The following is a 21,009-nucleotide window of genomic DNA, read 5'->3' as shown; positions in this document are numbered from 1 at the left end:
ACTAGATAGGATCAATCCACACACACAGGGTCTTTGGTCACCCTGTGTCGGCAGAACCAAAGTTTGTGCTCCTTGCCCCGCTGTGTGACTTCTAAGAGTTCTGCACTCCCATTATTACATAAGGAAGACAGATACAGGTGGAGACATGCCAGGGTCATCCAGTTCGTCCCAAAAGAAAGAGCAAATGTCGGAGGCTGAAAGAGTTTGGGTGGCTGGGCTCAACTCCACATCAGTGCCCTGTTCATGGCCCTGGCTCTTTGTCCCATTGTCTTCTCCAGTGAAGGCACCTGGTTTGACTCTCCTTGGGGGCTCTTACCAACATCTCGGATTCCCTCTCCCTACTGAGTTCTGTTCTGTGGCAGAGCCTTCTCAGAAGGTTGCTGCCTGGTGCCCAGGAACCCTCGGCCCTACTCAGAGCAACCTGCTGAGACCCCCATTCCCTAGATCATGAAGAGAGACATATTCAAATGCATGAAAAGTGGCCTGGTTTCTTTTTCCCAGTTGGCCTACCCTCCTGGGACCCATCCTATTAGAGAGCAGTTTGGGGATACACGGAGCGCAAAAGGATCTCCAGGCCCCTTGGGTAGTCAGATGCTTCTTATGACCTCTCTTCATCTCTCCCCCGACCCTGCCTCTTTTCATCTCTCCCCCAACCCTGCCTCTCTTCATGTCTTTGTCTCTCTCTTTCAAAAGTACACACCGTCGCCACAGTGTGCCACACAAATATGTCTCTGGAGAAGTGATCACATACCTCATTTCAAGCACATCTACAAATATCTCTTCCCAGAGTCGGGTGTGGGAGAACAACCTGGTTCTGTGATCTACCTTTGCCCCAGTGATGTTGGTTCTCCCCAAGAGCCAGGCTGCTCCACCAGAAGCCAGGCTGGACTGTCTCTCCCTAGTCCTTCTTCTCTGTCCCACCAGGCACATCTTCTAGGTACCATGCTTTTTGCCCACAACTCTGATACACACCCTGGTTTATATCTGCCTTCTAATTAAGAGGGGAACCTCAGGCATCCTCCATCCCCACTGCCATGGGACGTCTCACATACAGGTCACCCCCCTGTTCCTGCCTGGACATGCTCTTTTGCCTAAACTCTGTCCCAGGGCCTGTTCTGCACCGCTGATCAAGAAGGTTGGAGGTGGAGACTTTGATGTCACTTGTTCAGTCTGTATTCATTGTGTGCTAATCACCTGGTGGTGGACACCGTGGGCACTGTGGGCACTGGTGGCACAGTCCTATGAAGGTGCATAAATCCCTGTCACCTAAGTATTGATATTCTGGGGTAGGGGAAAGGCAGGCAGTCAACAGACAGGGCTCCATGGTGTCAGGGGGCAGTAGGTGTCATCAAGAAAAGCCTAGAGAAGCAAGATAAGTGTGGGCAGGCAAAACCCCTCTGCTGTGTGTCATTGAAGGAGAGTCTGTCTCCCTGGGGAAGGGTGTGTGGGGCCCAGAGAAGGAGCAGATGCCACTTCTTCCAGCAGACCCCTCAGAATCTGCACCGCCTGTGAGTCTGACTCACGTGGGCACGGTTCCACACACAACCAACAAACACAGCTTTGATGCTTCTGGATTTTATTTCATAGTTATTTTTAAAGAATTTAATGCAAGAAGCCCATCAGATGCAATTCAGTTATGTTCTTCAAACAAATCCTCCCATTCTTTTTAACCCTCCACAGCTTCACAAAGTATAATTAGAGCTGTATGATTGTAACTGTCCTTGAAACTAGATGCTTTTTTTTCTTTCTTTCTTTTTTTGTACCAGGGATTGAACATAGGAACACTTAATCACTGAGCTGCATCCCCAGCCTTTTTAATATTTTATTTAGAGACAGGGTCTCACTGAGTTGCTTAGGGCCTCGCTAAATTTCTGAGGCTGGCTTTGAACTTGTGATCCTCCTGCCTCAGCCTCTTGAGCCTCTGGGATTATAGGCGTGAACCACCATGCTTGGCTCATTTCTATTTTAATAAAAAAGAGTGTGTGGACCAAGCCAGTGGACTCAGACAAGAGTTTAGAATTTCAGGTGTCCAGATGTTTGGAAAAGGTTAAATATTTTACTTCCATAGCAGTTGGCTTCCTGAAAATTCCTAATGAGCACATTGTATCTGTTGAAGGGAAAAAAAATGACAAAGTAACTGCCATTTTGATGGCTCTACTTGACAGATGTTTAGAGTATAGAAATCTATGTATTATTGAATAATTCTTTTTAATATGCTCAAGAACAAGCAATTTGTAAGCCTGTTTACATTCTCACCATCTGGGTACATTCTGTCACCCATCTGTTTCATGTAATTATGTAATTATCAATATAAGGAAAGAATAGGTGATATAATTAACAACAACAACAAAAAAAATCAACTGATCCACACTGAAGAGTAAAAATGACATGCATCCGTTGAATGGCTTTTTGTTTCTCACCCTTCATTGTTAATTGTTATTTTCACACTCTTTCTGGAGAGCTGCTTTTGCCACAGTATGTGATCCTTCCCTCTGTCTCTTTCTATCTCTGACATACTCTCTGACTCTCTCTCCTTCACACACACACACACACACACACACACACACACACACATGCACACTCTGTATCTCTCGTGCAGAAACAGGATTTTAAAAGTATTATGGGAGCCAACAGAACTTTGAAAGAAATGAGCAAGGCCTTTTTAGCATTATGCATTGATTCTCTCCCTCTGGGAGAGCCTTCATAGTCATTTCAGAGGATATAACATAAACAGCTAGAACTCAAGGAAAATGTTAAATTAATTAGTGACAGATGGAAGGATAGGGTAAGTGTGTGGCCCTTCCATACAGCATTTGTACTGCTTTAGGAAAATTCCCATACTTAATGCTTTTGTTTTTAACATCAAGGCTCAAGCCATATATGTTATTTCAAAATAAGATGCAAATCCCAGTGGGTTCACTTCCACATAATCCCATTAAAGTTAGTCCTTGAAGTAGTTCCTTTGTGTGATGGAGGCTTATGGGCAAGCAGATGAAACTCAGGTTACTTGCTCCCATGGAGCTTCTCCTGGTGCTTAGGGCCAGCATTGGAGGAACAGCAATGAAGGGACAGTGGGCACTCATTTGACCAGGCCCTACTCTGAAGTTCTCCATCGTAACTTGGAACCAGTAATGGGTCTGTATTTGTGGAAGGGCATCACAGTGATCTTTCCACTCCTTGTCCACCCCACCCCTGCCTCATGCCCTGTTTTTAATTCCTAAACTCAGTTCTCCGAAGGATGGATGTTCCCATAAAGCCTCTTTTCAGCAACAGAGGAAGCTATCATTGCAAATGCGAGGTCTTAACCAAATCTTGGATTTCAGTCCCAAGATAAGCAAAGAAGAGGGGGCCAGGCTCTGGACCCATTTAGACCCTAGTCACTATTAAAGATGAAGGTAGAAAATCTTGGCACTTCCTTCCATTGATTCAAAATTTGGGAGCAGGCACCACATCCTAACCTCCCACTATATATTGCTAAACATCTTGCCCTCTCCTCCAACAGGAATCCTGCCTTCTAGAGTGCTCGCACCTGCTTCCTCTTTCAGGCATGTTCATGGCAGGTAGAGCTGCAGATTCATAAAACTCCAAAGGCTTTTTAAGCCATAACTCTCACCAAGAAATTAAAACTCACTTACAGACTGGGATGGGAGTCTGTTGTTCAGTCATTTCTTAAATTCTGCCCAGAACTATAAATATAACCCCTCCCCCCGCCCCAAACAGTGCCGCTCTTTTTTGCTAAGGCTTAGTCTGGGTCATCTTGTGAGGTGACAATTTTACATGTTGAGACTGTGTTGTTTTATAGATCATCATGGTATCTTGGGACAGCCTCTTGATGGCACAGAATCTGTCTCAGCTTTGCTTCTGAGTATCTTCCCAAGCGAAAAACTCTAAGGGCAGCCACTGGAATCTCCACCCTCATTGTTCCATGTTCAGCAAACAAGTATATGAGGAGTTCCCACCAAAGTTTCTCTTTGTTCATTTGAACCAAGCAGTATTCTTTGCTAAGTCCTCCATGAAGCCAGTAACCATCTTCCAGTCTATCTGTGCTTTTAATTACTTCCTTGAATTTCTTAAAGCAATGGATACCCATAGAACAAGCATACAGAAGAAAATTACTGGCTATGGCAGAGTATTTTAAAGGAATAGGATTGGGGACAATTGTGGCAAGATTACTCGAGGGATTTTGTTGGTTTTAACTTTATATTTGTTACTTGAATCCAAAATTAAAATTATTTCATTGTAGCCACAACAGACTAATCCATTAAGGATCTTAAAGGGAAGAATAGCATTTGATTCCTAAGAACCTTTCTTTTGCCATTTCTAGTTCTGAAAAGGTTTTAATAATGATTTTTTTCAAGAAACATTTCAGTTATACTTTTTAGCATTTCTTTAACAAAAGAGCTTAAAGTGATTGTTTCTCAAGAGAAAATTATTATAAAAGAGTATTTACATATATATAGTCATATTCAACTGAAAAAAAGAAATGGAAAAAAATCCTTGTGTTCTATACTGAACCATATTAAAAATCATTAAAGCTTAGACTAAACAGTTTTCATTTAACCCTCAAAAGTGGCATTAATTTTTCAAGTAGTAACTGTTGCTTAAGATGCTATTGTGTCTGTGTGATAAATGTTTAATGATTTGGTAGTACATGCATGGCTTAAAATCCATTATTTATTGCACCTTTGCTTGCCTGGCAAAGGTGATGATTTTATAGCCCCAGCAGTCATGCAAACACATTTATACCAAACCGATGACTGATAATAAATTTCCTTACTGTAAATGTCAGTGGGTTTCATGTGTTGCTGCCATTACATCTTGTTTGGAAGCTGAACACTACACAGTTATGGGAAGCGCCAGATGGTGTCATTAACAAGAACGCTGGGACTGTTTACCACTGACGTGCATGTGAGAAATTAAAAGTACGTGACCTATCTTTACACTGAAGCGTGATGTCAGTGGTGAACGAGTGTTAATTATGGAGCAATATGCTTGCTGACTCCCAAACCCACTCAGAGGGGTTTTAGGGGATTTTGGGGGAAATGGTTTGTGTTTGAATGTAAACGGAGTGAGCAAAAGGGGAAATTTTCCTTAGGACTCTTGTTTGATTTTGCATTTGTAGTCTCATGTTCCCTGAAAGTCACAGCTGCCAGCATCACATGAGGGTTGCACTCACGGGCAGCAACCCCAGATCCCGCCAGGACTTCTAGGCAAGGTGAAGCCTTTTGTGTTAATTAATTAAAGCACTATTGTTATAGCAGTTTGTTTTGTTCATTTATATTTGTTTTTGTTTTTGTAACTTCAAATATTTTAAATACTATTTTGGACGAGTATCCATTGAAAAACATAGAATTGTTGGGTTTTGGTTTATTTGGTTTTTGTTTTCTTTTAAAGTGCTATAAAAAAAAAACCACCAGGAATCGATTCAGAGAATGAGAAGGAAACGGTGAAAATTGTCTGGACTGATTTTTCTCATTCTGTGAGCGGTTCATTTCACAAGAATTAGCAGCAGGACTAAGACCTTTATTTTTCCCTGCCCTAATGTGAAATATCTGAATGACTGAAATCAGCCTCTGAATTTTCTATTAAAATGTATCTCTAACTTTTGTTGGGAGGGGCCACTCCCATTTATTGTATTTCAGCCTTCTTCCTGTTGAGGTTTCTGCTTAGCTGTCTGCCAAGTTCTCTCTTCATTTTAATTTTAAAAGGAGGTGGATTTATTTTATTCCTCCCTCCAAGTTCTTCACTGGAACCAAGAGGCGATCCCATTGATGCTGACCACATTCCTTTGAACTTTGTTTGTAGCCTTAGCATACTCTGTAGGAATTTTCAGAAAGGCTTATTCTTTCATTGTGCATTGCTTTTACAAAAGCTGGGTGAGCCTTTTGGTGTGCGGAATTTTAAAGTCATGTGAAAGAGAATACAAACCATTGTTTGCATTGAGATGAAAGAGGTATGCTTAATTTCTTCAGACTAAATCGGAGATACAATTGGATGTCAACAGAAGTAGTGAGGCTACTTGAAAGATGAATAGTGTGCAGGGAGGCACACATTAGACATTAGAGTCACACACGTTAGCTTGCTCACTGGACATGTAAGGGTGTATTGAAAATATCCAAGGGCAAAAATAAAGAAACGGTAGGAAGAGAGCAAGATGGGAAAGTTGTACCTGTGTAACAGCACATGCTTGGACAGAAATTCTCAGAAAAAATGAATTTTCTTGTACTGCTGTCATTTTCCCAGCAAAAAAAAAAAAAAGAAAAAGAAAACCCAGAGGCCTAAACCAACAGTGCAAATATAACCACTTACCCTGACCTGAGCCACAGCTTGTCCCCTGGGGGAATAGAAGTTTTCATGTTATTCTCTGTTTAGAGATTTACTAAGTAATATTGGCAAATGGGAGGTAGCAGCATGGACACAATTGGGTCATCAGTCTTCCCTCCCTGCCTTCTGTCCTGACCCCTTAGGTCCTTTCTTTGGCTGCTTCCTGTATCCACGAATGCCCATTTCACCTTTCCAAGGCCTCCTACCCAGGACACCATCTGCAAACTCATTCATAAAGGTTAATTGGGTACTTCAGGAGATGTGTTGTGCTTCCAAACCCTTGCCCTGGCTCTTCCCTCTCTTCCAGAAAGTTGTTCTCTGCCTCGTCCACCTAGAAATATCCCATTGATCCTTCCAGATCCAACTCAGCTGTCCCGTTCTCCTGGAGGCCTTCCCTAACTTTCCTTGCCATCCTAGGCCAACTTCAGTAGACCCATGTCTTCCCAGCTAGGTCCAGAGGAAGCCCCTCGCTGAGCATAGCCCACCCCACCGACTCAAAGAACCATGAAGGAAATGAATGCTTACTCTTTAAATTCTCTGCCTTCTAGACTGATTTGTTACGCAGCAGTAGTTTCCATTTTGTTTGTTGACTTGTCTGTCTCCCCATCTAATGAGAACTCCTTAAAGACAGGAAGCATAGTATGTGCTCTATATGCATTTGTTGACTGGAACTCTCTGTTCAGATTTTGATGGTAAAACTTGGGGATAGTGGGAGGTTATCCCAAAGCCCCAGAATGACTTTTCACATGCACTTACCCTTTTCACCAACTAGTTAGACGGGTCTTGTTGCTAGTATGAAAGAAAAGCTAGCAGGCTCAAAATGGAGTCACTCATGCTCCAATCCCGCCTTACCAAAGTGAAATCTATGTTGTTTATTTACAAGATCTGACCTTCTGAGAAATGAGATGGTAGGCAAATCCCAATTATTTGAACAATATTTTCCTTACACCCCTGTAAGAAAAGTAACCTTGAAATCACCAGTGGGTTATTTGTTCATCATTCTTAACTTTCTTCCTTTTTTTTTTTCTGCCTATAAAACTTACCAACTCTGTTGGAGCTCCTTACCATTTTGTAGATTGGATGCCAGCATTTCAAGAACTGCTAATAAAAACCATCATATCTTTGAAACTCAATTTGTTGAAATTTTGTTGACACTAGAATATTGATTTCATCCAAACTTTTTTTTTTTTTTTCAGAGTTGCAACTCTAGTTGGGGAACTCACTCTGTGGCATAATAACTTTTGGCTATTTATTTGTGTGCCACTTCTGGTGCCCTAAGGGTTGACAGATTCCAGCCTATTTTCAGGGTATTAAGTGCAAAATATTTTAAAGCAGCAACTTGGATACTTATAAGAATTTTGTGGACCTCTCTCTCTCTCTGTCTCCCTTTCTCTCTTTGGCAGTACTGAGGATTGAACACAGGACTTCATGAATGCTAGGCAATTGCTCTGCCACTGAGCTACAACCTCAGCCCCTATCTGTGCATCTCTCCATAAACCACCCTTTTATTTTTAGAAGGGCAAACAACTAGCAATACAACTTTTTCTTAACAAAAACCTTAGAATACATTTCGCAGAGACTACCTTGTACAGTCTCTGATTTCTTACCTTATCACTAAGACATTCATATGTAGATATGATGTGATAATATGATGTAAGAAATATATAGCTGGTCCTTCCTCACAGCTCCTGGCCAAAGCCCCTGAAACATTTGTAACTTCCTAAATTATAAAAGCAACTGGGACATTTTTTATATAATATTTGTTTTTTGTCCTTTGTTCCTGAAGCAGCTCTGGTGTAATAAAGCTGAAAGGAGTGTCTTTAATTATTAATAACAAGCCATTTTCACCACACTTGAGTTTATATTTTCTGAAATCCCCTAAGAATGGGGGCTGCTTGCTAGGGGAACCAACCATGTGATTAGAGGAGTTGGAACTTTTCAGTCCATCCCTCAAGCCCTGGAGAGGGGATAAGGGCTAGAAATTGACCTCATTACTGACAGCCAATGATTTAATCCTTCATGCCAATGTGGTGAGAAATTTGTAAAAAGCCTAATGCAAAGGGTTTAGGGAAATTCCATGTTGGTGGCAGGTGCTGGGAGGGTGGCTAACCTGGAAAGCACTGGAAGCTCCGTCTCCCTTCTCCATACCATGTCCTAAACATCTAGCTATTTCTGCATTCTAGCCTTGTTTAATAAACTGGTAATCTAGCAAGTAAATTTAATGAGTTCTGCAAGCCAGCATTTCTAGCAAATTATCCAACAGTACGAGGGCCTGTGGGAACCTCCATTGATAGCCAGTTGGTCAGAAGTACGGGTGACAGACAACCTGGACTTGCAATTAGTATCTGAAATGGAGGTGGGTGGGGAGCAGAGTTGTGGGGTTGACCCCAAGGACATAGTATCAGAATTAACTGTGGGACACATATCTGATGATGGAGAATTGATTGACTGGGAAGAAACCCCACACATCTGGTGTCAGAATATTTTGTGTGAGAGAATGGAGAAACAAACAACAGTGTTTGTTTTAGCTTTGTTTCCTTTCAATATACTTTATATTGGAAGACAATTTTTGTTATTGGATACCTATAAGAAAATGCCATCATTTCAGAAGGGTACTGTTGAATAGGATGGAAGAATGTCTTCTGTCACTTTTGAAAGTGTTTCCAAAATCTTTAAGGCCACCCCTTCATTTGATTCCTGTAATAGTGGTTATTTAATGGGAAAATAGAATTGAGAATGATTAAGTAACTAGATGTAAAGTCAATGAGATTTTTTAAAAAAGAGATACATATGTAATATGATAGTATTTTCTGCTTTTTCAATGGTGCAAGTCGGGGGCTGTGGTTGTAGCTCAGCGGCAGACCGTTCACCTAGCACATGTGAGGCGCTGGGTTCAAGCCTCAACACCACATAAAATAAATAAATAAAATAAAAGTATTGTGTCCAATTACAACTACAAATTTAAAAAAAAATAGTGATGCAAGTCAGGTAACTGGTTCTGTTAACCATTTTCTTGCCATAGATTTCTCATTCCTCCTTTCCCTGTTGTTCACCCTGAAGAAGTCATTTCTTTAGTAGGTGTTTTGAAAATCATTACAGAAGCTGACACACAACAGACAGGATTCCATCAGAATGTTGCAGAAGCTCAGAGAACATTTCACTTGATGCTACTCAAGTTGTGAGAGAAACAGAGCTATTTAAGGTCACCTTGGGCCTGATATTGGGAATTAATGATTAACTTCAGTGTCTTTGAAAAGCCAACAGTGGATGTCCCTTGCCAGTGTTTGTGTATGCATCATCAATCATATTTAAATGATTCTATGCGCTGCTTTTTCAGAGCCATTATTTAATTAAAAGCAAGCGAGTTAACCACCTAACTATATCAAATCTAAGACATTATCAAATGTAAGATGCATCTTTATTTTATGTGCCATTAAGAAAATAATGTGGCCAATTACACTGTGATACAATATCTTAATAAAAGTTCTGAACAACATATGAATCAGGCATATAAATCATTGCTTTGAAGTTTCTTTCATCTATTCAGAGAGAGGAGGCAATTTGTGTTCTCTCCCTTTGCAATTTTTGCTGGGTGATAGAGAAAATGTTTTGCATGTTCCTCAGTAACAAACTATAACACGGCTTCATCTACTTGTGGGCATGTATCATCCTTTATTTGCTCCGGAAAAGCACTCAATACTTGCATTGGAAGAAAATACAGAATTACCGTCATTCCTCCAGTGACTAGTATTTGTTTCACTAATATCAAATTTGTACCCTGCTGCTCAGTTTCTGAGCCTGTCTGGGAACACAATAAGTGTATATTTCAATGCCAAATCACGTTGTAATCTTTTTGAAGACATTGTCAAGAGCAGATAAAGTCAATGCATAATGTACATATAGCACACATGACTCTCTTGAAGTGATGACAGTGAACAGCCACAGCCAAGTCACCCATGCACAAGTAGAGACAACTGTGTTTCTTCTGCTGCCTGGCTGAATGCAATTGTTAGGATGCCACTGACTGTAAGTCTAATCTCAGGAATGCTAATGTGGAAAAAGCATGCAAGCTAGAATTGATGAAATCCACTAAAGTCACTCAATTCAATTTCCAGAACACTTTTTTCTACTATAAATGTTAAATAGAATAGATTGACCAATAGTTTTGTTGACAATTTTAACTTTCTACAATGTGTGCAAAATAATGATAATGGCCAGGTGGGTAATATAGATGTAGGAAGGATTAGAACAATGGAATTGTTAAGAAAAATGCAAGATAAGGTAATTAACTGGTTATATTGGCTTAAGAACTATGGTAGAGACCACTCTTTGCCCCCAATATCCATTCCTTCCTTTAACCTTAGTGACAGGACCTCAGTTTTTTTAAGGCAGCAAAGTGCCTAACTAAGAGAATACATTTTCTAGCTTCCCTCACATCTGGCATGACCATGGTACTAAGTTTTGGCCACTGAGATCGAAGTTGTTGGACTAGGAACTCTGGGAAAGCTGCTCAAAGGAATTCATTCCCTTTGGAAAGCCCTTGTTTTCTTTCCTTCCTCCTTCTACCTGTTGCCTGGAATGAGGATATGATGTCTGGATCTCAAGCAGCCACAAAGATCATCTTTGCAGATAGAAGCCATGCAGTAGGATGGTGAATTGTGCAGGTAGAAGGACCCTGGGTCTCTGATCAGCTCATGGCACTGCCTCAACATCCCTGGGCATCATATTGCCAGCTTTTGCGTAAGAAATTATCTCCCATCCTTTTTAATAAGCTACTAGTATTTGGGGCTTCCCATTATATGCAGCATAGCCCAACGATAAACAGGAAACTTCTTGCTTCAGTTAGGATTCCATCTATATGCAAGAATGCCACAAGAATCTGTTAAGTCCCCACTCGATACATAATGAGGTAATGAAAAGGAATTAAAGGCATGATAGTTCCTTAAAATTTCTTTAATTTTCCATGTGTAATGTTATGAATAATTTCTCAAAGGCAAAATGAATGCTCTGTTCACTTCACGAACATTTAATGAGTGCCTTGAGTGTGCACAGTACAGTGGTGGAGATGCAGTCATGAGGTCTTGCAATTACCATGGCCCATTCTTGGCTGCCATATTACATGATTTTGTATATGTTCTTTCTGGATATTAAGAAAGAAGTCAAACAGTGTCTTTGAGTCATCATTACTTTCAGCAAATGCCACAGACAGAACAATTTGCAGTCTCTGAAGTGTTGGAGCTAGAAAATTGTTGGGAGCTTTCACCTTCCCAACCACCCCTCCCCACAAAAAAAAAGAAGGAATTCTCTATAGCACAAGGTTCAAACCCATAACATCTCAATAGACTTCCCATGCTCTACCAGACAAAGGTGTGGTGTTCATATCTACCTTTGATCCTTTTTAATATTTTCACTAGAAAGTCTTTTTGAAATTGCATCTCCTATCTGTGGAAGAGATTTCCAACTGATTGGTTCAATTTAAGCATGTATACCATGCTACCCTTTATTTATCTGGCAAATATTTCAATGAATGAGGTCCACTTATGAACTATGAACTCTGGAATCCTCTCTGACATTTGTAGCACTGTGAATCTGTCATCATTTGTTTTGCTCAAATTGGGAAAACAAAGGGCTTCTCCAAAGAGAAAAGGGAATGGAGACGCATAGGGAAAAAAAAAAAACATTACATTTATAAAGCAAAAGTACACTTATTAAGGATTTCAGAAATTTTATTCCTAATGGGTTTGAATCTCTCCATCTTCCATTTTCTTGCATGGACAGAGCTCCCTTTGAAGTCTTTGGAAGCTTTCTGTAAGAAAAAAATATGTATACACATGGGTGTGAGCTGAAAATTGAGCTCATTGTTTTGCCCTTTTAAAACGTATTTTTCAAAGATTTGCCTTTCATATTGCAGATGGGAGAAGGATGTGCAATTTTACCTTGTGTAACATCTTTGCCTGAAAAGCTCAAAGTATTTGTAGACATTTTTAAATGAATAGTTCCCATGTTTGCCTGCTGAGGAAGGCAGAGGTTGGTATAATTTACTTCCATTTTACAACCAAGGAAACCGATGTTTAAGGAAAAGAGGCTCCGAATCTCAACCAGTAGCAGAGTTAAGGAAACAAGCCCAAACCTTACCACCAGACTAATGACACCCAGTCTGATGATCCCACCGTTTGATTGGTACCTCCAGAAGAAATACTGTCATTAGAAGAAATGCACCACAGATATTGTCATGTTCCATTTTCATATGAACCTTGCATTTATTATGTGGGATCATTTGTATTTATTTTGATACATTTATAGTTTACTGGCCTCTTTGTATTTTAGTAGCTTCTGATTGGGACATATTATTGAAATTGACTTTCAATAATGCTTTTGTGATCGTTGTAACTCATTCTAAGTACAGTGAAGAAACCAAACCAGATGTGGAGATGTGGAATTCAGGTCTATATGTCAGGTAAAGTTATATATGGTCAATTTCTATAGACATAGAACAGGTAACAAACATGTATAAAATTCAAAATTATGTACCTTGAGGTCTCTTAATAAACGTAGGTGAGTTATAGCATCAACTCAACCAAGTATGCATATCAACATCATTTTTACTAATAATGCCAAATTTAACCTCAAATACTTTTAAATCCCTTGTTTGGTCATTTAAGGAACTGAAAAAGAATCAACTAAAATAATCATGGATATTAGAAATTACATCACACCCTTTAAAAGGGACTCAAGAAATGCAAAACTAACATATCTAATCTCTTACCATTTATTGAATGCCCCAAATGTATGCCAGGATGTGTTCAGATACAATAAAACAAACACCAAAAAACAAACAAACAAACAAACAAAGATATAACTCCTGACCTCCAGGAACAAGCAAGCCCACTGGAGTGTGGCTGACAAAATAAATAGATATAAGTGACCAAACACTACCACTGATAGCTCATCATGCACATGTACAGTCTTCTATTCTCAAAAACCCAATGGAAATTACAGATAAAGAGGTTAAAACTTGGGCTAGGGTGGTGCCTCAGCAGTAGAGTGCTTACCTAGCATGCATAAGGCACTGGGTTTGATTCTTGGCACCACATACAAATAAATAAAATAAAGTCCATAAACAACTAAAAAAATATTTTTTAAAAAAACTTAAATGCCTGTTCACTTCTGTTCCCAATTTTCTCATCTCAACCTCTCTCCTCTCCCAACTGACCTTTACTGTCTCTTTTCCTGGGAAATCTCCCCTCCTAACAGGAGTGTCCCATATTATAACTTTCCTTTCCTATCTGAGGGATAGAATGTAAGGTTTGCATGTATTTTAAACTCATTATAAGCATCCACATCAATTTTAGGAAATATTTTTCTTTTAACCTTAAAAGGTTAGCTTATACATCGCAATGCACAGCTTATTCCTTCTTACTGGGGTACACATTGATCTCTGCATTGAAGATCATCCCTTTGTCTAAAATGCTAACTTGATGTCATTAGAAAATAGAATCAGAAATGTCTGAAAAGAATATGGAAGAGGCTGATTGCTCATCCATGTTATCATTGCTATGGTATGTAGATAAATAGCTTATAGTCCCCTCTCTTCAATCTTTGAAACAATTCACTATTACAAGGCACATTCAATTTCTGTCTACAAAATATAAGTCAATAGGATTTTTCTTTTTATTTCACCACTAAGAAACTCAGATCCCAAACAAGATCTCCCCATGAATGGAACTTTTTTTTTTTGGTAAATGTTTTTCTTTGCCATGAAAACCTGTAGTTTGAAGGAATATAAAGGAAGGAAACATTTTGCTTTTATTAAAAATAATGTGTATTTCCTGCTTATGGACAAAATTAACCAGCAGCAAAAGCCATCTTCATTTACCATTTGTCATTAAAAGGTTTCTGAGGTGGGAAGAATTCTTTTTTCTTTCTTTATTCTTTTTTTAAGGCATATAGAAATGATATCTAGGACCAAAAAATGTTATCATTTTAGGTCAGACTATTTTATCATACCTGATGATAGATATGTTTTTAATTAAAATCCGTTGTAAAATTGGGTGTACTGTGCATCGTTGTGATGCCCGATCACTCTCCTGAGACACCCACCATCATTGGTACAGATCTCTAACTCTTGACACCCAGGGCCACTTTGTGTATTTAGCAGTTAGAAAGGTGATTTCTGAGGCCTGGCAGCTGTTGGTGTTAAAGCTATTGTGTAGGAAACAAAAGCCATTCTGTTCTGTTCCCCAGCCGCCTTTGTATCCTTGATACTGGAGCTGTTTCACAAATGAGGTATAATTCTTTACCAGGGAATTTCATTACTGCCCATGTTTCAACGTTAGCTTTGACAGCAGAGGAGAATGTCTGAACGCACCTCCTTATGGAAAGAATCTTGATTTCTGACCTCTGTTAAGATGCTTGCATTTAAAATCTGTGAATTAGACCTGCGATTAGATGCCATCCTAACAGCTCACACACTTCCTACCTTCCTTACTCTAAACCACCAAGCCCAAGGCTAGCTAGAGTGAATTTTCTGTCAGCCTTCTTGTCTTGGAAACACTGGGACACCCACATAAACCAGTATAAGCTAGAATCTTTGCACAATTCCTCACTGATCTGGGAAATCCTCATAGAGCTGATCAGAGCTGACGGTTATTTGAAAAACCTGCCATTTGTCATCCCAAAGGATATTCATTATTTTCATTTAGAAAGTATCTCAAACTAGGAAGTTTTCTATTGCATGTTAAAAGAAATAAACTGGACTAAACAATAGAGGAAATGTAGGCTTCCTCATTCTCACCTTCCATCCCTCCCTCAGCTGTGCCTTTTGCTAGAGGTGAGTATATTACCCACTTCACTCTACCACATGACATTTTCAACAGGCATTAGAAGCATTGCTTATTTTCAATTACCTTCTTAAATTTCTCCCTTTGCCATGGGAAGCTCATGCCCCAGCTCTCTCTCATCCAAAAAGAGAAAGGTGAGGTGGATCTTGAAGTTTCATGGCAACCAGGCCCAGCCTACTTCCAGCTGACCCAGAGTTTTATGAGTGAGAATAAGTGACACTTATTTGCATTCTGGAGGGTTTGCTGTGCAGCACTATGGTGGCAATGTCTGCTAATAATGTATTGTTCATATAACTGAAGAGTGCATGGGCTTCGAGTAGGGTTTGAAAGGAATTCTTGCTCTATTTCTCTGATTCTCTTGAGCCCAGATGGTTTTTATCTTTGTGGCATGATGACTGTAGCCATTTCAGGCTTCACATCTGCAACCCCATACCATCTAGTGAGCAAGAGAGTTTTCTGCAATCATCATACAAAAATCCTGGGCTTCACTCTGCTTAGGCCAACCTAAATCATGTGTCCATCCTAGACCAATTATTGAGCAAGGAGGTGGGATTCTCGACTTGGGCCCCTTCTTGAAGATGGGAGTGAATCCAATCTCTTCCCAGATTCATGGTGTTTCAAAGGTGGAAGTAGGGATTGAGTCAGATTCTGAGAGGCACCATGTACCTTGTTTTATATTCCTATTAAAAAGTAATTTGGGGCTGGGGATGTGGCTCAAGCGGTAACATGCTCGCCTGGCATGTGTGGGGCGCTGGGTTCGATCCTCAGCACCACATAAAATAAATTTATAAAGATGTCCACCAAAAACTGAAAAACAAATATTAAAAAAATTCTCTCTCTCTCTCTCTCTCTCTCTCTCTCTCTCTCTCTCTCTCTCTCTCTCTCTCTTAAAAAAAAAGTAATTTGGCTCAAGATATTTTTCTATCTCCATGTGGCTAGAGAGAGGGATTTATCCTCTCAAACTTAAATGCTACTCGGTAAGTGGCATTAGCCCACACCCATGCTACCTGAAGGTAGGTGGGAGCCCCACTTAAAATAGTACTTTGCAAAATTAACTTATGGGCATCCCAACTTTGGGAATCTCAGGATTTTAAGAAAACAAAAAAAGTTGGTTTGACATACCAGAATTTAGAGGCTTCTGACTTCTGTAAAATCTTTCTTTGTACATTTTAATGCAGCCTCTTTAGGAAAGAAAATTGAACAACTAATCCAGGTAATTTTTGCAAACATGGATGTTAAAGGGATCACTAGTTACTTTCTGTACTTCTGAGAGTCTCCTGTAATTTCAGATACCCTAAAACGCTGAACAATCCTTCTCATTCAACAAATGTTTGTCATTCAAGAAGTAGTATTGAGGGCCAACTGTCTACAAGGTACCATGTTAAATAGCGTGAGGGATACAAAAATGAATAAAAGTTAATACTTGTCTTAAAGTACCCAACTAAAATAATTATCACTCAACAGTGTTAGAAAACCTTGATCAGGAAACCTTGGTCAGGAAAACGGTGAGACATTTCAAGGAACTGCAGAATCTTAGAAAGTGGCTTGGTTGTGTAATTGTAGGATTATTTGCCTTGCTATCTCTAATCATTAAGCATTTCAGTTCTGCAGGAAACGTCTCTCCGCAATGAAACAATATCCAAATCAAGCACAATTTTGTGTGCATGTGTGTGTGTTAGGCATTAATATATTCTCCCATTAATTTCTTAAAAATACTTTCCCTATATTTTGCCTTGGCTGCCAAATGGGCATTTTTAGGTTTGATTTGCCAGTGATATTCTCATTAAATGATTCCACATAATTACAATCTGGGGGTGCTGACTCAGCTACATTTTTCTCAATGTCTCTGTACTCTTTTCTTCTAGTTGAGTTATGCCTTGAACCACACAAACAGAAAACTAACGTTGGAACCTAAAATAACTGTCAATGCCAGGATTGTTGTGGTTGGTGCATCCACTGTGGGAATTTCCTTCCTAGAGACATTGATATTTTGGTGAGTTGTTTTTGTTGTATTTACTTATTTATAACAATTCTCTTCCTACACCTTAAGAGAGTCCCTTGACAGGACAGACTTGAGTCTGTCTGTCACCACACAACTTTGCCTAGGTGGATTAGTGAATCGGGGGAATATCCTAACTTGAAGGGGGGGGTACCCCCAGGCCAAATCTGACTGGTAGATTTGAGTAGCTACAACAAGACCATATATCTTACAATGCCTAAAATAGGTACTGCCACTCTCTCCATCTGCTCATTGGATTTCAGCACCTCTTTATAAGGAAGAACCCTGGGTTCAATTCCAAGAATTTGGGATCATGCCCTGGCTTGCTAGGACCTGACATGGAAACCTGGTGTGTGGCCTAACCTCTCTCAGACTCAATTTCCTCTTTTACTCTATTTTAAAGTGTAATTTAGTTATAATTGACACAGTAGTTGTACATATTTATGTGGTATATTCTACACTTATATAATAATCAGATCTGGGTAATTGGCATATCTAATGAGAGCATTCAACATCCTCTCTACTATTTGGACATACACAATTAATTGTTGTCAACCATAGTTGCTGAACCCTGCTATAGGACATTAGAAGTTGTTCCTTCTATTCAGCTGCACCCCTGTACATATTAACTATTCCTCATTCACTCTTTCAGATTCTCATAGATGTTTTAAAAGACTCAGACTTTGAGATACCACAGAACTCTGAATGTAAAAAGCCCAGTTTGCGGGCTGGCAGAGTACCTCAGGGGTAGGAACCCTGACCAAGCATGTACCAGGCCCTGGTTTTAATCCCCAGCCCTGCACATGCACATGCACCCACACAAAGCCAATTTTCTCCCAAATCATTTACTCAAAATCACATGAGAAACTTTATCTACTCTTCAAAACTACAGGAGTTAATTGAGAGATGCAGCCCACCAAGTCAACAAAGTTAGGAGTCCAAGAATGATGGGTGGGGCCTATGGGAGGTTGGATAAGAAAAGGAATGAGAAAATGACCCCTCAGTGGCCCTATGTCTGGATAACCTGGAGATGAGCTAACCCCAAATGATGATTCTCTTCAGATGATTTTCCTCATTTGACATCATATTAACCAGATAAACAATGAACTGAGTTGGTTGTTTTTTGTTTGTTTTTTTTTTCCCAGTTTCTAGCCAATTTGTTCAATTCTCTGGAACATATCCTTTGTTAAACAGAAATAAAGTACATATTGTTATTGAAGTTAGCAGTAGAGTTCATATGCTTAAATATTGTGGCCAGTTTGTGACAATATTTCATTATAAGAATGAAATAATGAGAAGTAATGTGGCATATTTATTTTCCTGTGTGTACCATATTGTACCAAGGCTTGCTTGTTCTGTTGGGTACCTTCATCTAAGATTTCTGAACAGCAAGTCTTATGCAACCACTGTTGAATGATGAATTATCAGGGTGGAGTTGTGAAATTATGAGAGTCAAGAAATGATTATAAACAGGTCTTAAATCTTAATTTGGCTTTATATTCAGTCATAAAATTTTATTTTAAATGATTACATTAAGATATACATGCAATTCTCTTTTCATGGAATTGACTTAAATTTAATAAAGACAAATATAAATTTTGATATAAGTACCGGGTTGATTGAATTCCCCAATCAGAAAGACCTTTTTAAAGCATTGTAAAGTACTCATAATTCTTTATCATCATTACAGAGATTATGTACACTAAAAATAGACTGGTATCAGTTTACGGATCTGTAATCCTTAAGAGAGGAAATAGTTTCTCATTATTTTCTCTAATTATTTTAAATTAGCAATCACCATAGTAACCTACTGCATATTTTACTTCACCAGTTTAGTTGCCACTTAAGCTAAATTTTATACGTGATTTTAACTGGAATGAAATTGAAGAAATAGTTTTCATCAAATAGCAGGTGAAATGAGTCCCAGTGAGGACTAAATCCACATTTTTGAAGCAAGATTTTAAAAAATCACTCTCCTTGTACTTTTGAGCTGCAAGTAGATCGTAGTTTCTGGAAAATCCATTTGAGACACAGTGCAGTGACCTCTTTTTCCAGAAACTGGCATTTCTAACATCTGGTGACACAACAGGCACATTCATTTTTCTTATATTATTTTCATGCAAGAAATTACGAAGTACATTTGGTCTTCTTTTCAAAGAACACCAAATGTAGTAGTCCTTGCATAAATCCATCCATCCTCAGTGTTAAGGTGCTTCTGAGAGAGTGGAAATGATTTGCTCCAAGTCTCAGCACCCAATACACAAGGAAGCAAACTCCATGCTGGGAGGATGGCAGGGGAATATGAAGGATGAGGATTAGGACTTTAATTTTAAAGTACAACATTCTGTCTAGTTCTCAGGTGTCACTCATCCACAGTTACATCTGCTCAGATACACCTTCTTGTCTTTGTCATGCCTCCGAGTCACCCTGCATCTTGTCCCTACTAGAACTGGGCCTTTCTGGCCAGGTGACATGAATGGCACTTATTTGTCCAGAGACACACACCAGAGTCCCTATCTTCTGTTTCCTCTCTGGGCCTGGGCCTGGCTCTGCCGACTCCTCTAGCACTGGGCCCAGTGGCCAGGGGTCTTGCTCTCAGATCATTATGCAATCTCCATCACCCCCAGGGAGGCCCCTGACTTCTGGTGCTTGAAGAAAGAAAGTGGATAGAGAGTCATTCATGGTGTGGGTGAGGCTCAGCTGGTTTGTTCCCTCCCCTTTGTCTCACACATCTGTCTTCTGAGGGTGCTGTGCAGAAGCAACTTGGCAGAGAGCTAAGGAGGGGCTGCTGTGGGCTCCACCTGCCCAGGTGTCCCAGCCTTCTTTCCCATCACTTGCCCTACCAGGTCATGGGCCTTTCAATGAGTCAGGAGCTGAGTTGGGGAAGGACAGTTCTCTTGAAGTGGGGAACACAGAGGAAGAAAACACTACCTCCCCCTGTTGTGTAGAAGCCAGTGAATTGGACAGGAAAAGACAGATCTTTACTGTGAATTATGGGTGTACTTCATGATGCCTGAGACATTCAAGCGATGGACCTGACTTATTTAAAATTGCAGTTCTTGAGATTGATGAATGGTACCCATTGGCTGTCCTGGATCTCAGAGACAGAAAGTTTTTGCTTAGGCAGTCTGGGTGTTACATATACATTATTCTTCTCAGCACTTCTTTTACTAAGACTTCTTTAAAATCCACACCACTGGGAAAAAAAATTTAAAATAAATAAAACAGAACTTAGCCTTGGCTATAAGCCCAGCTCTGCCATCAACCAGTGTGAAAGCATATGGCTCTAAGGGTGGCCTTGTCCTCATCTGTGCTGAGGAAGGTTTGCATCATGGGATCCTTAGGTCGTGCCAACCTAAAGGTGCTGCCACCTTAGGAACTTGACCAAACCTAGCAGAGGTCAAGAGTGAACTCCCTATTCTTTGATCAACAGCCACATCCCCAAGTGAGCTTTGTCATCTGCAGAGGCAGCACTGGTTCTGGAAGGAGAGCTTTTCAATGAAGTCTAAAAGCCTTTCCGAGGCAATAAGAGGTCTTTTTCCAGGCTGGGCAAAGTGGCACATGCCTGAAATCACAGTGCCTTGGGAGACTGAGGCAGGAGGATCATGAGTTCAAATCCAGCCTCAGCAACTTAGCAAGACCCTGTCTCTAAATATAAATAAGGGCTGGGGATGTGGCTCAGTGGTTAAGCACCCCTGGGTTCAATCCCTGGTACCAAAGCAAAACAACAACAACAACAAAATAATAATCATCATCATAATAAAGAAAGAAAGAAAAACCAAACTACAGGATCCAGGTCTATGAACTTCTCTTTTGTTTCTACACTCTCCTTCCTCACTCTGTGGT

At 39.9% G+C, this 21,009-nt stretch overlaps 1 protein-coding gene across 5 annotated transcripts in view; it reads left to right on the top strand.

Annotated features, from left to right (window-relative positions):
• Positions 1 to 21,009, top strand: part of Cfap61 (cilia and flagella associated protein 61) — a 251,648-nt gene that overhangs the window by 112,396 nt on the left and 118,243 nt on the right. For all 5 annotated transcript variants that reach the window (XM_021723124.3, XM_005320425.4, XM_040275760.2 and 2 more), the window contains one exon: positions 17,030 to 17,157. In XM_021723124.3, coding sequence (XP_021578799.2) covers positions 17,030 to 17,157 — 128 coding nt within the window. The remainder of the gene's footprint in view (positions 1 to 17,029; positions 17,158 to 21,009) is intronic.

The sequence above is a fragment of the Ictidomys tridecemlineatus genome, chromosome 5 (genome assembly GCF_052094955.1).
Source record: "Ictidomys tridecemlineatus isolate mIctTri1 chromosome 5, mIctTri1.hap1, whole genome shotgun sequence".
In the NCBI taxonomy this organism is placed as follows: domain Eukaryota; kingdom Metazoa; phylum Chordata; class Mammalia; order Rodentia; family Sciuridae; genus Ictidomys; species Ictidomys tridecemlineatus.
Note: the sequence above shows the minus strand (reverse complement) of the source record. Positions and strands in the feature narration are given on the sequence as shown.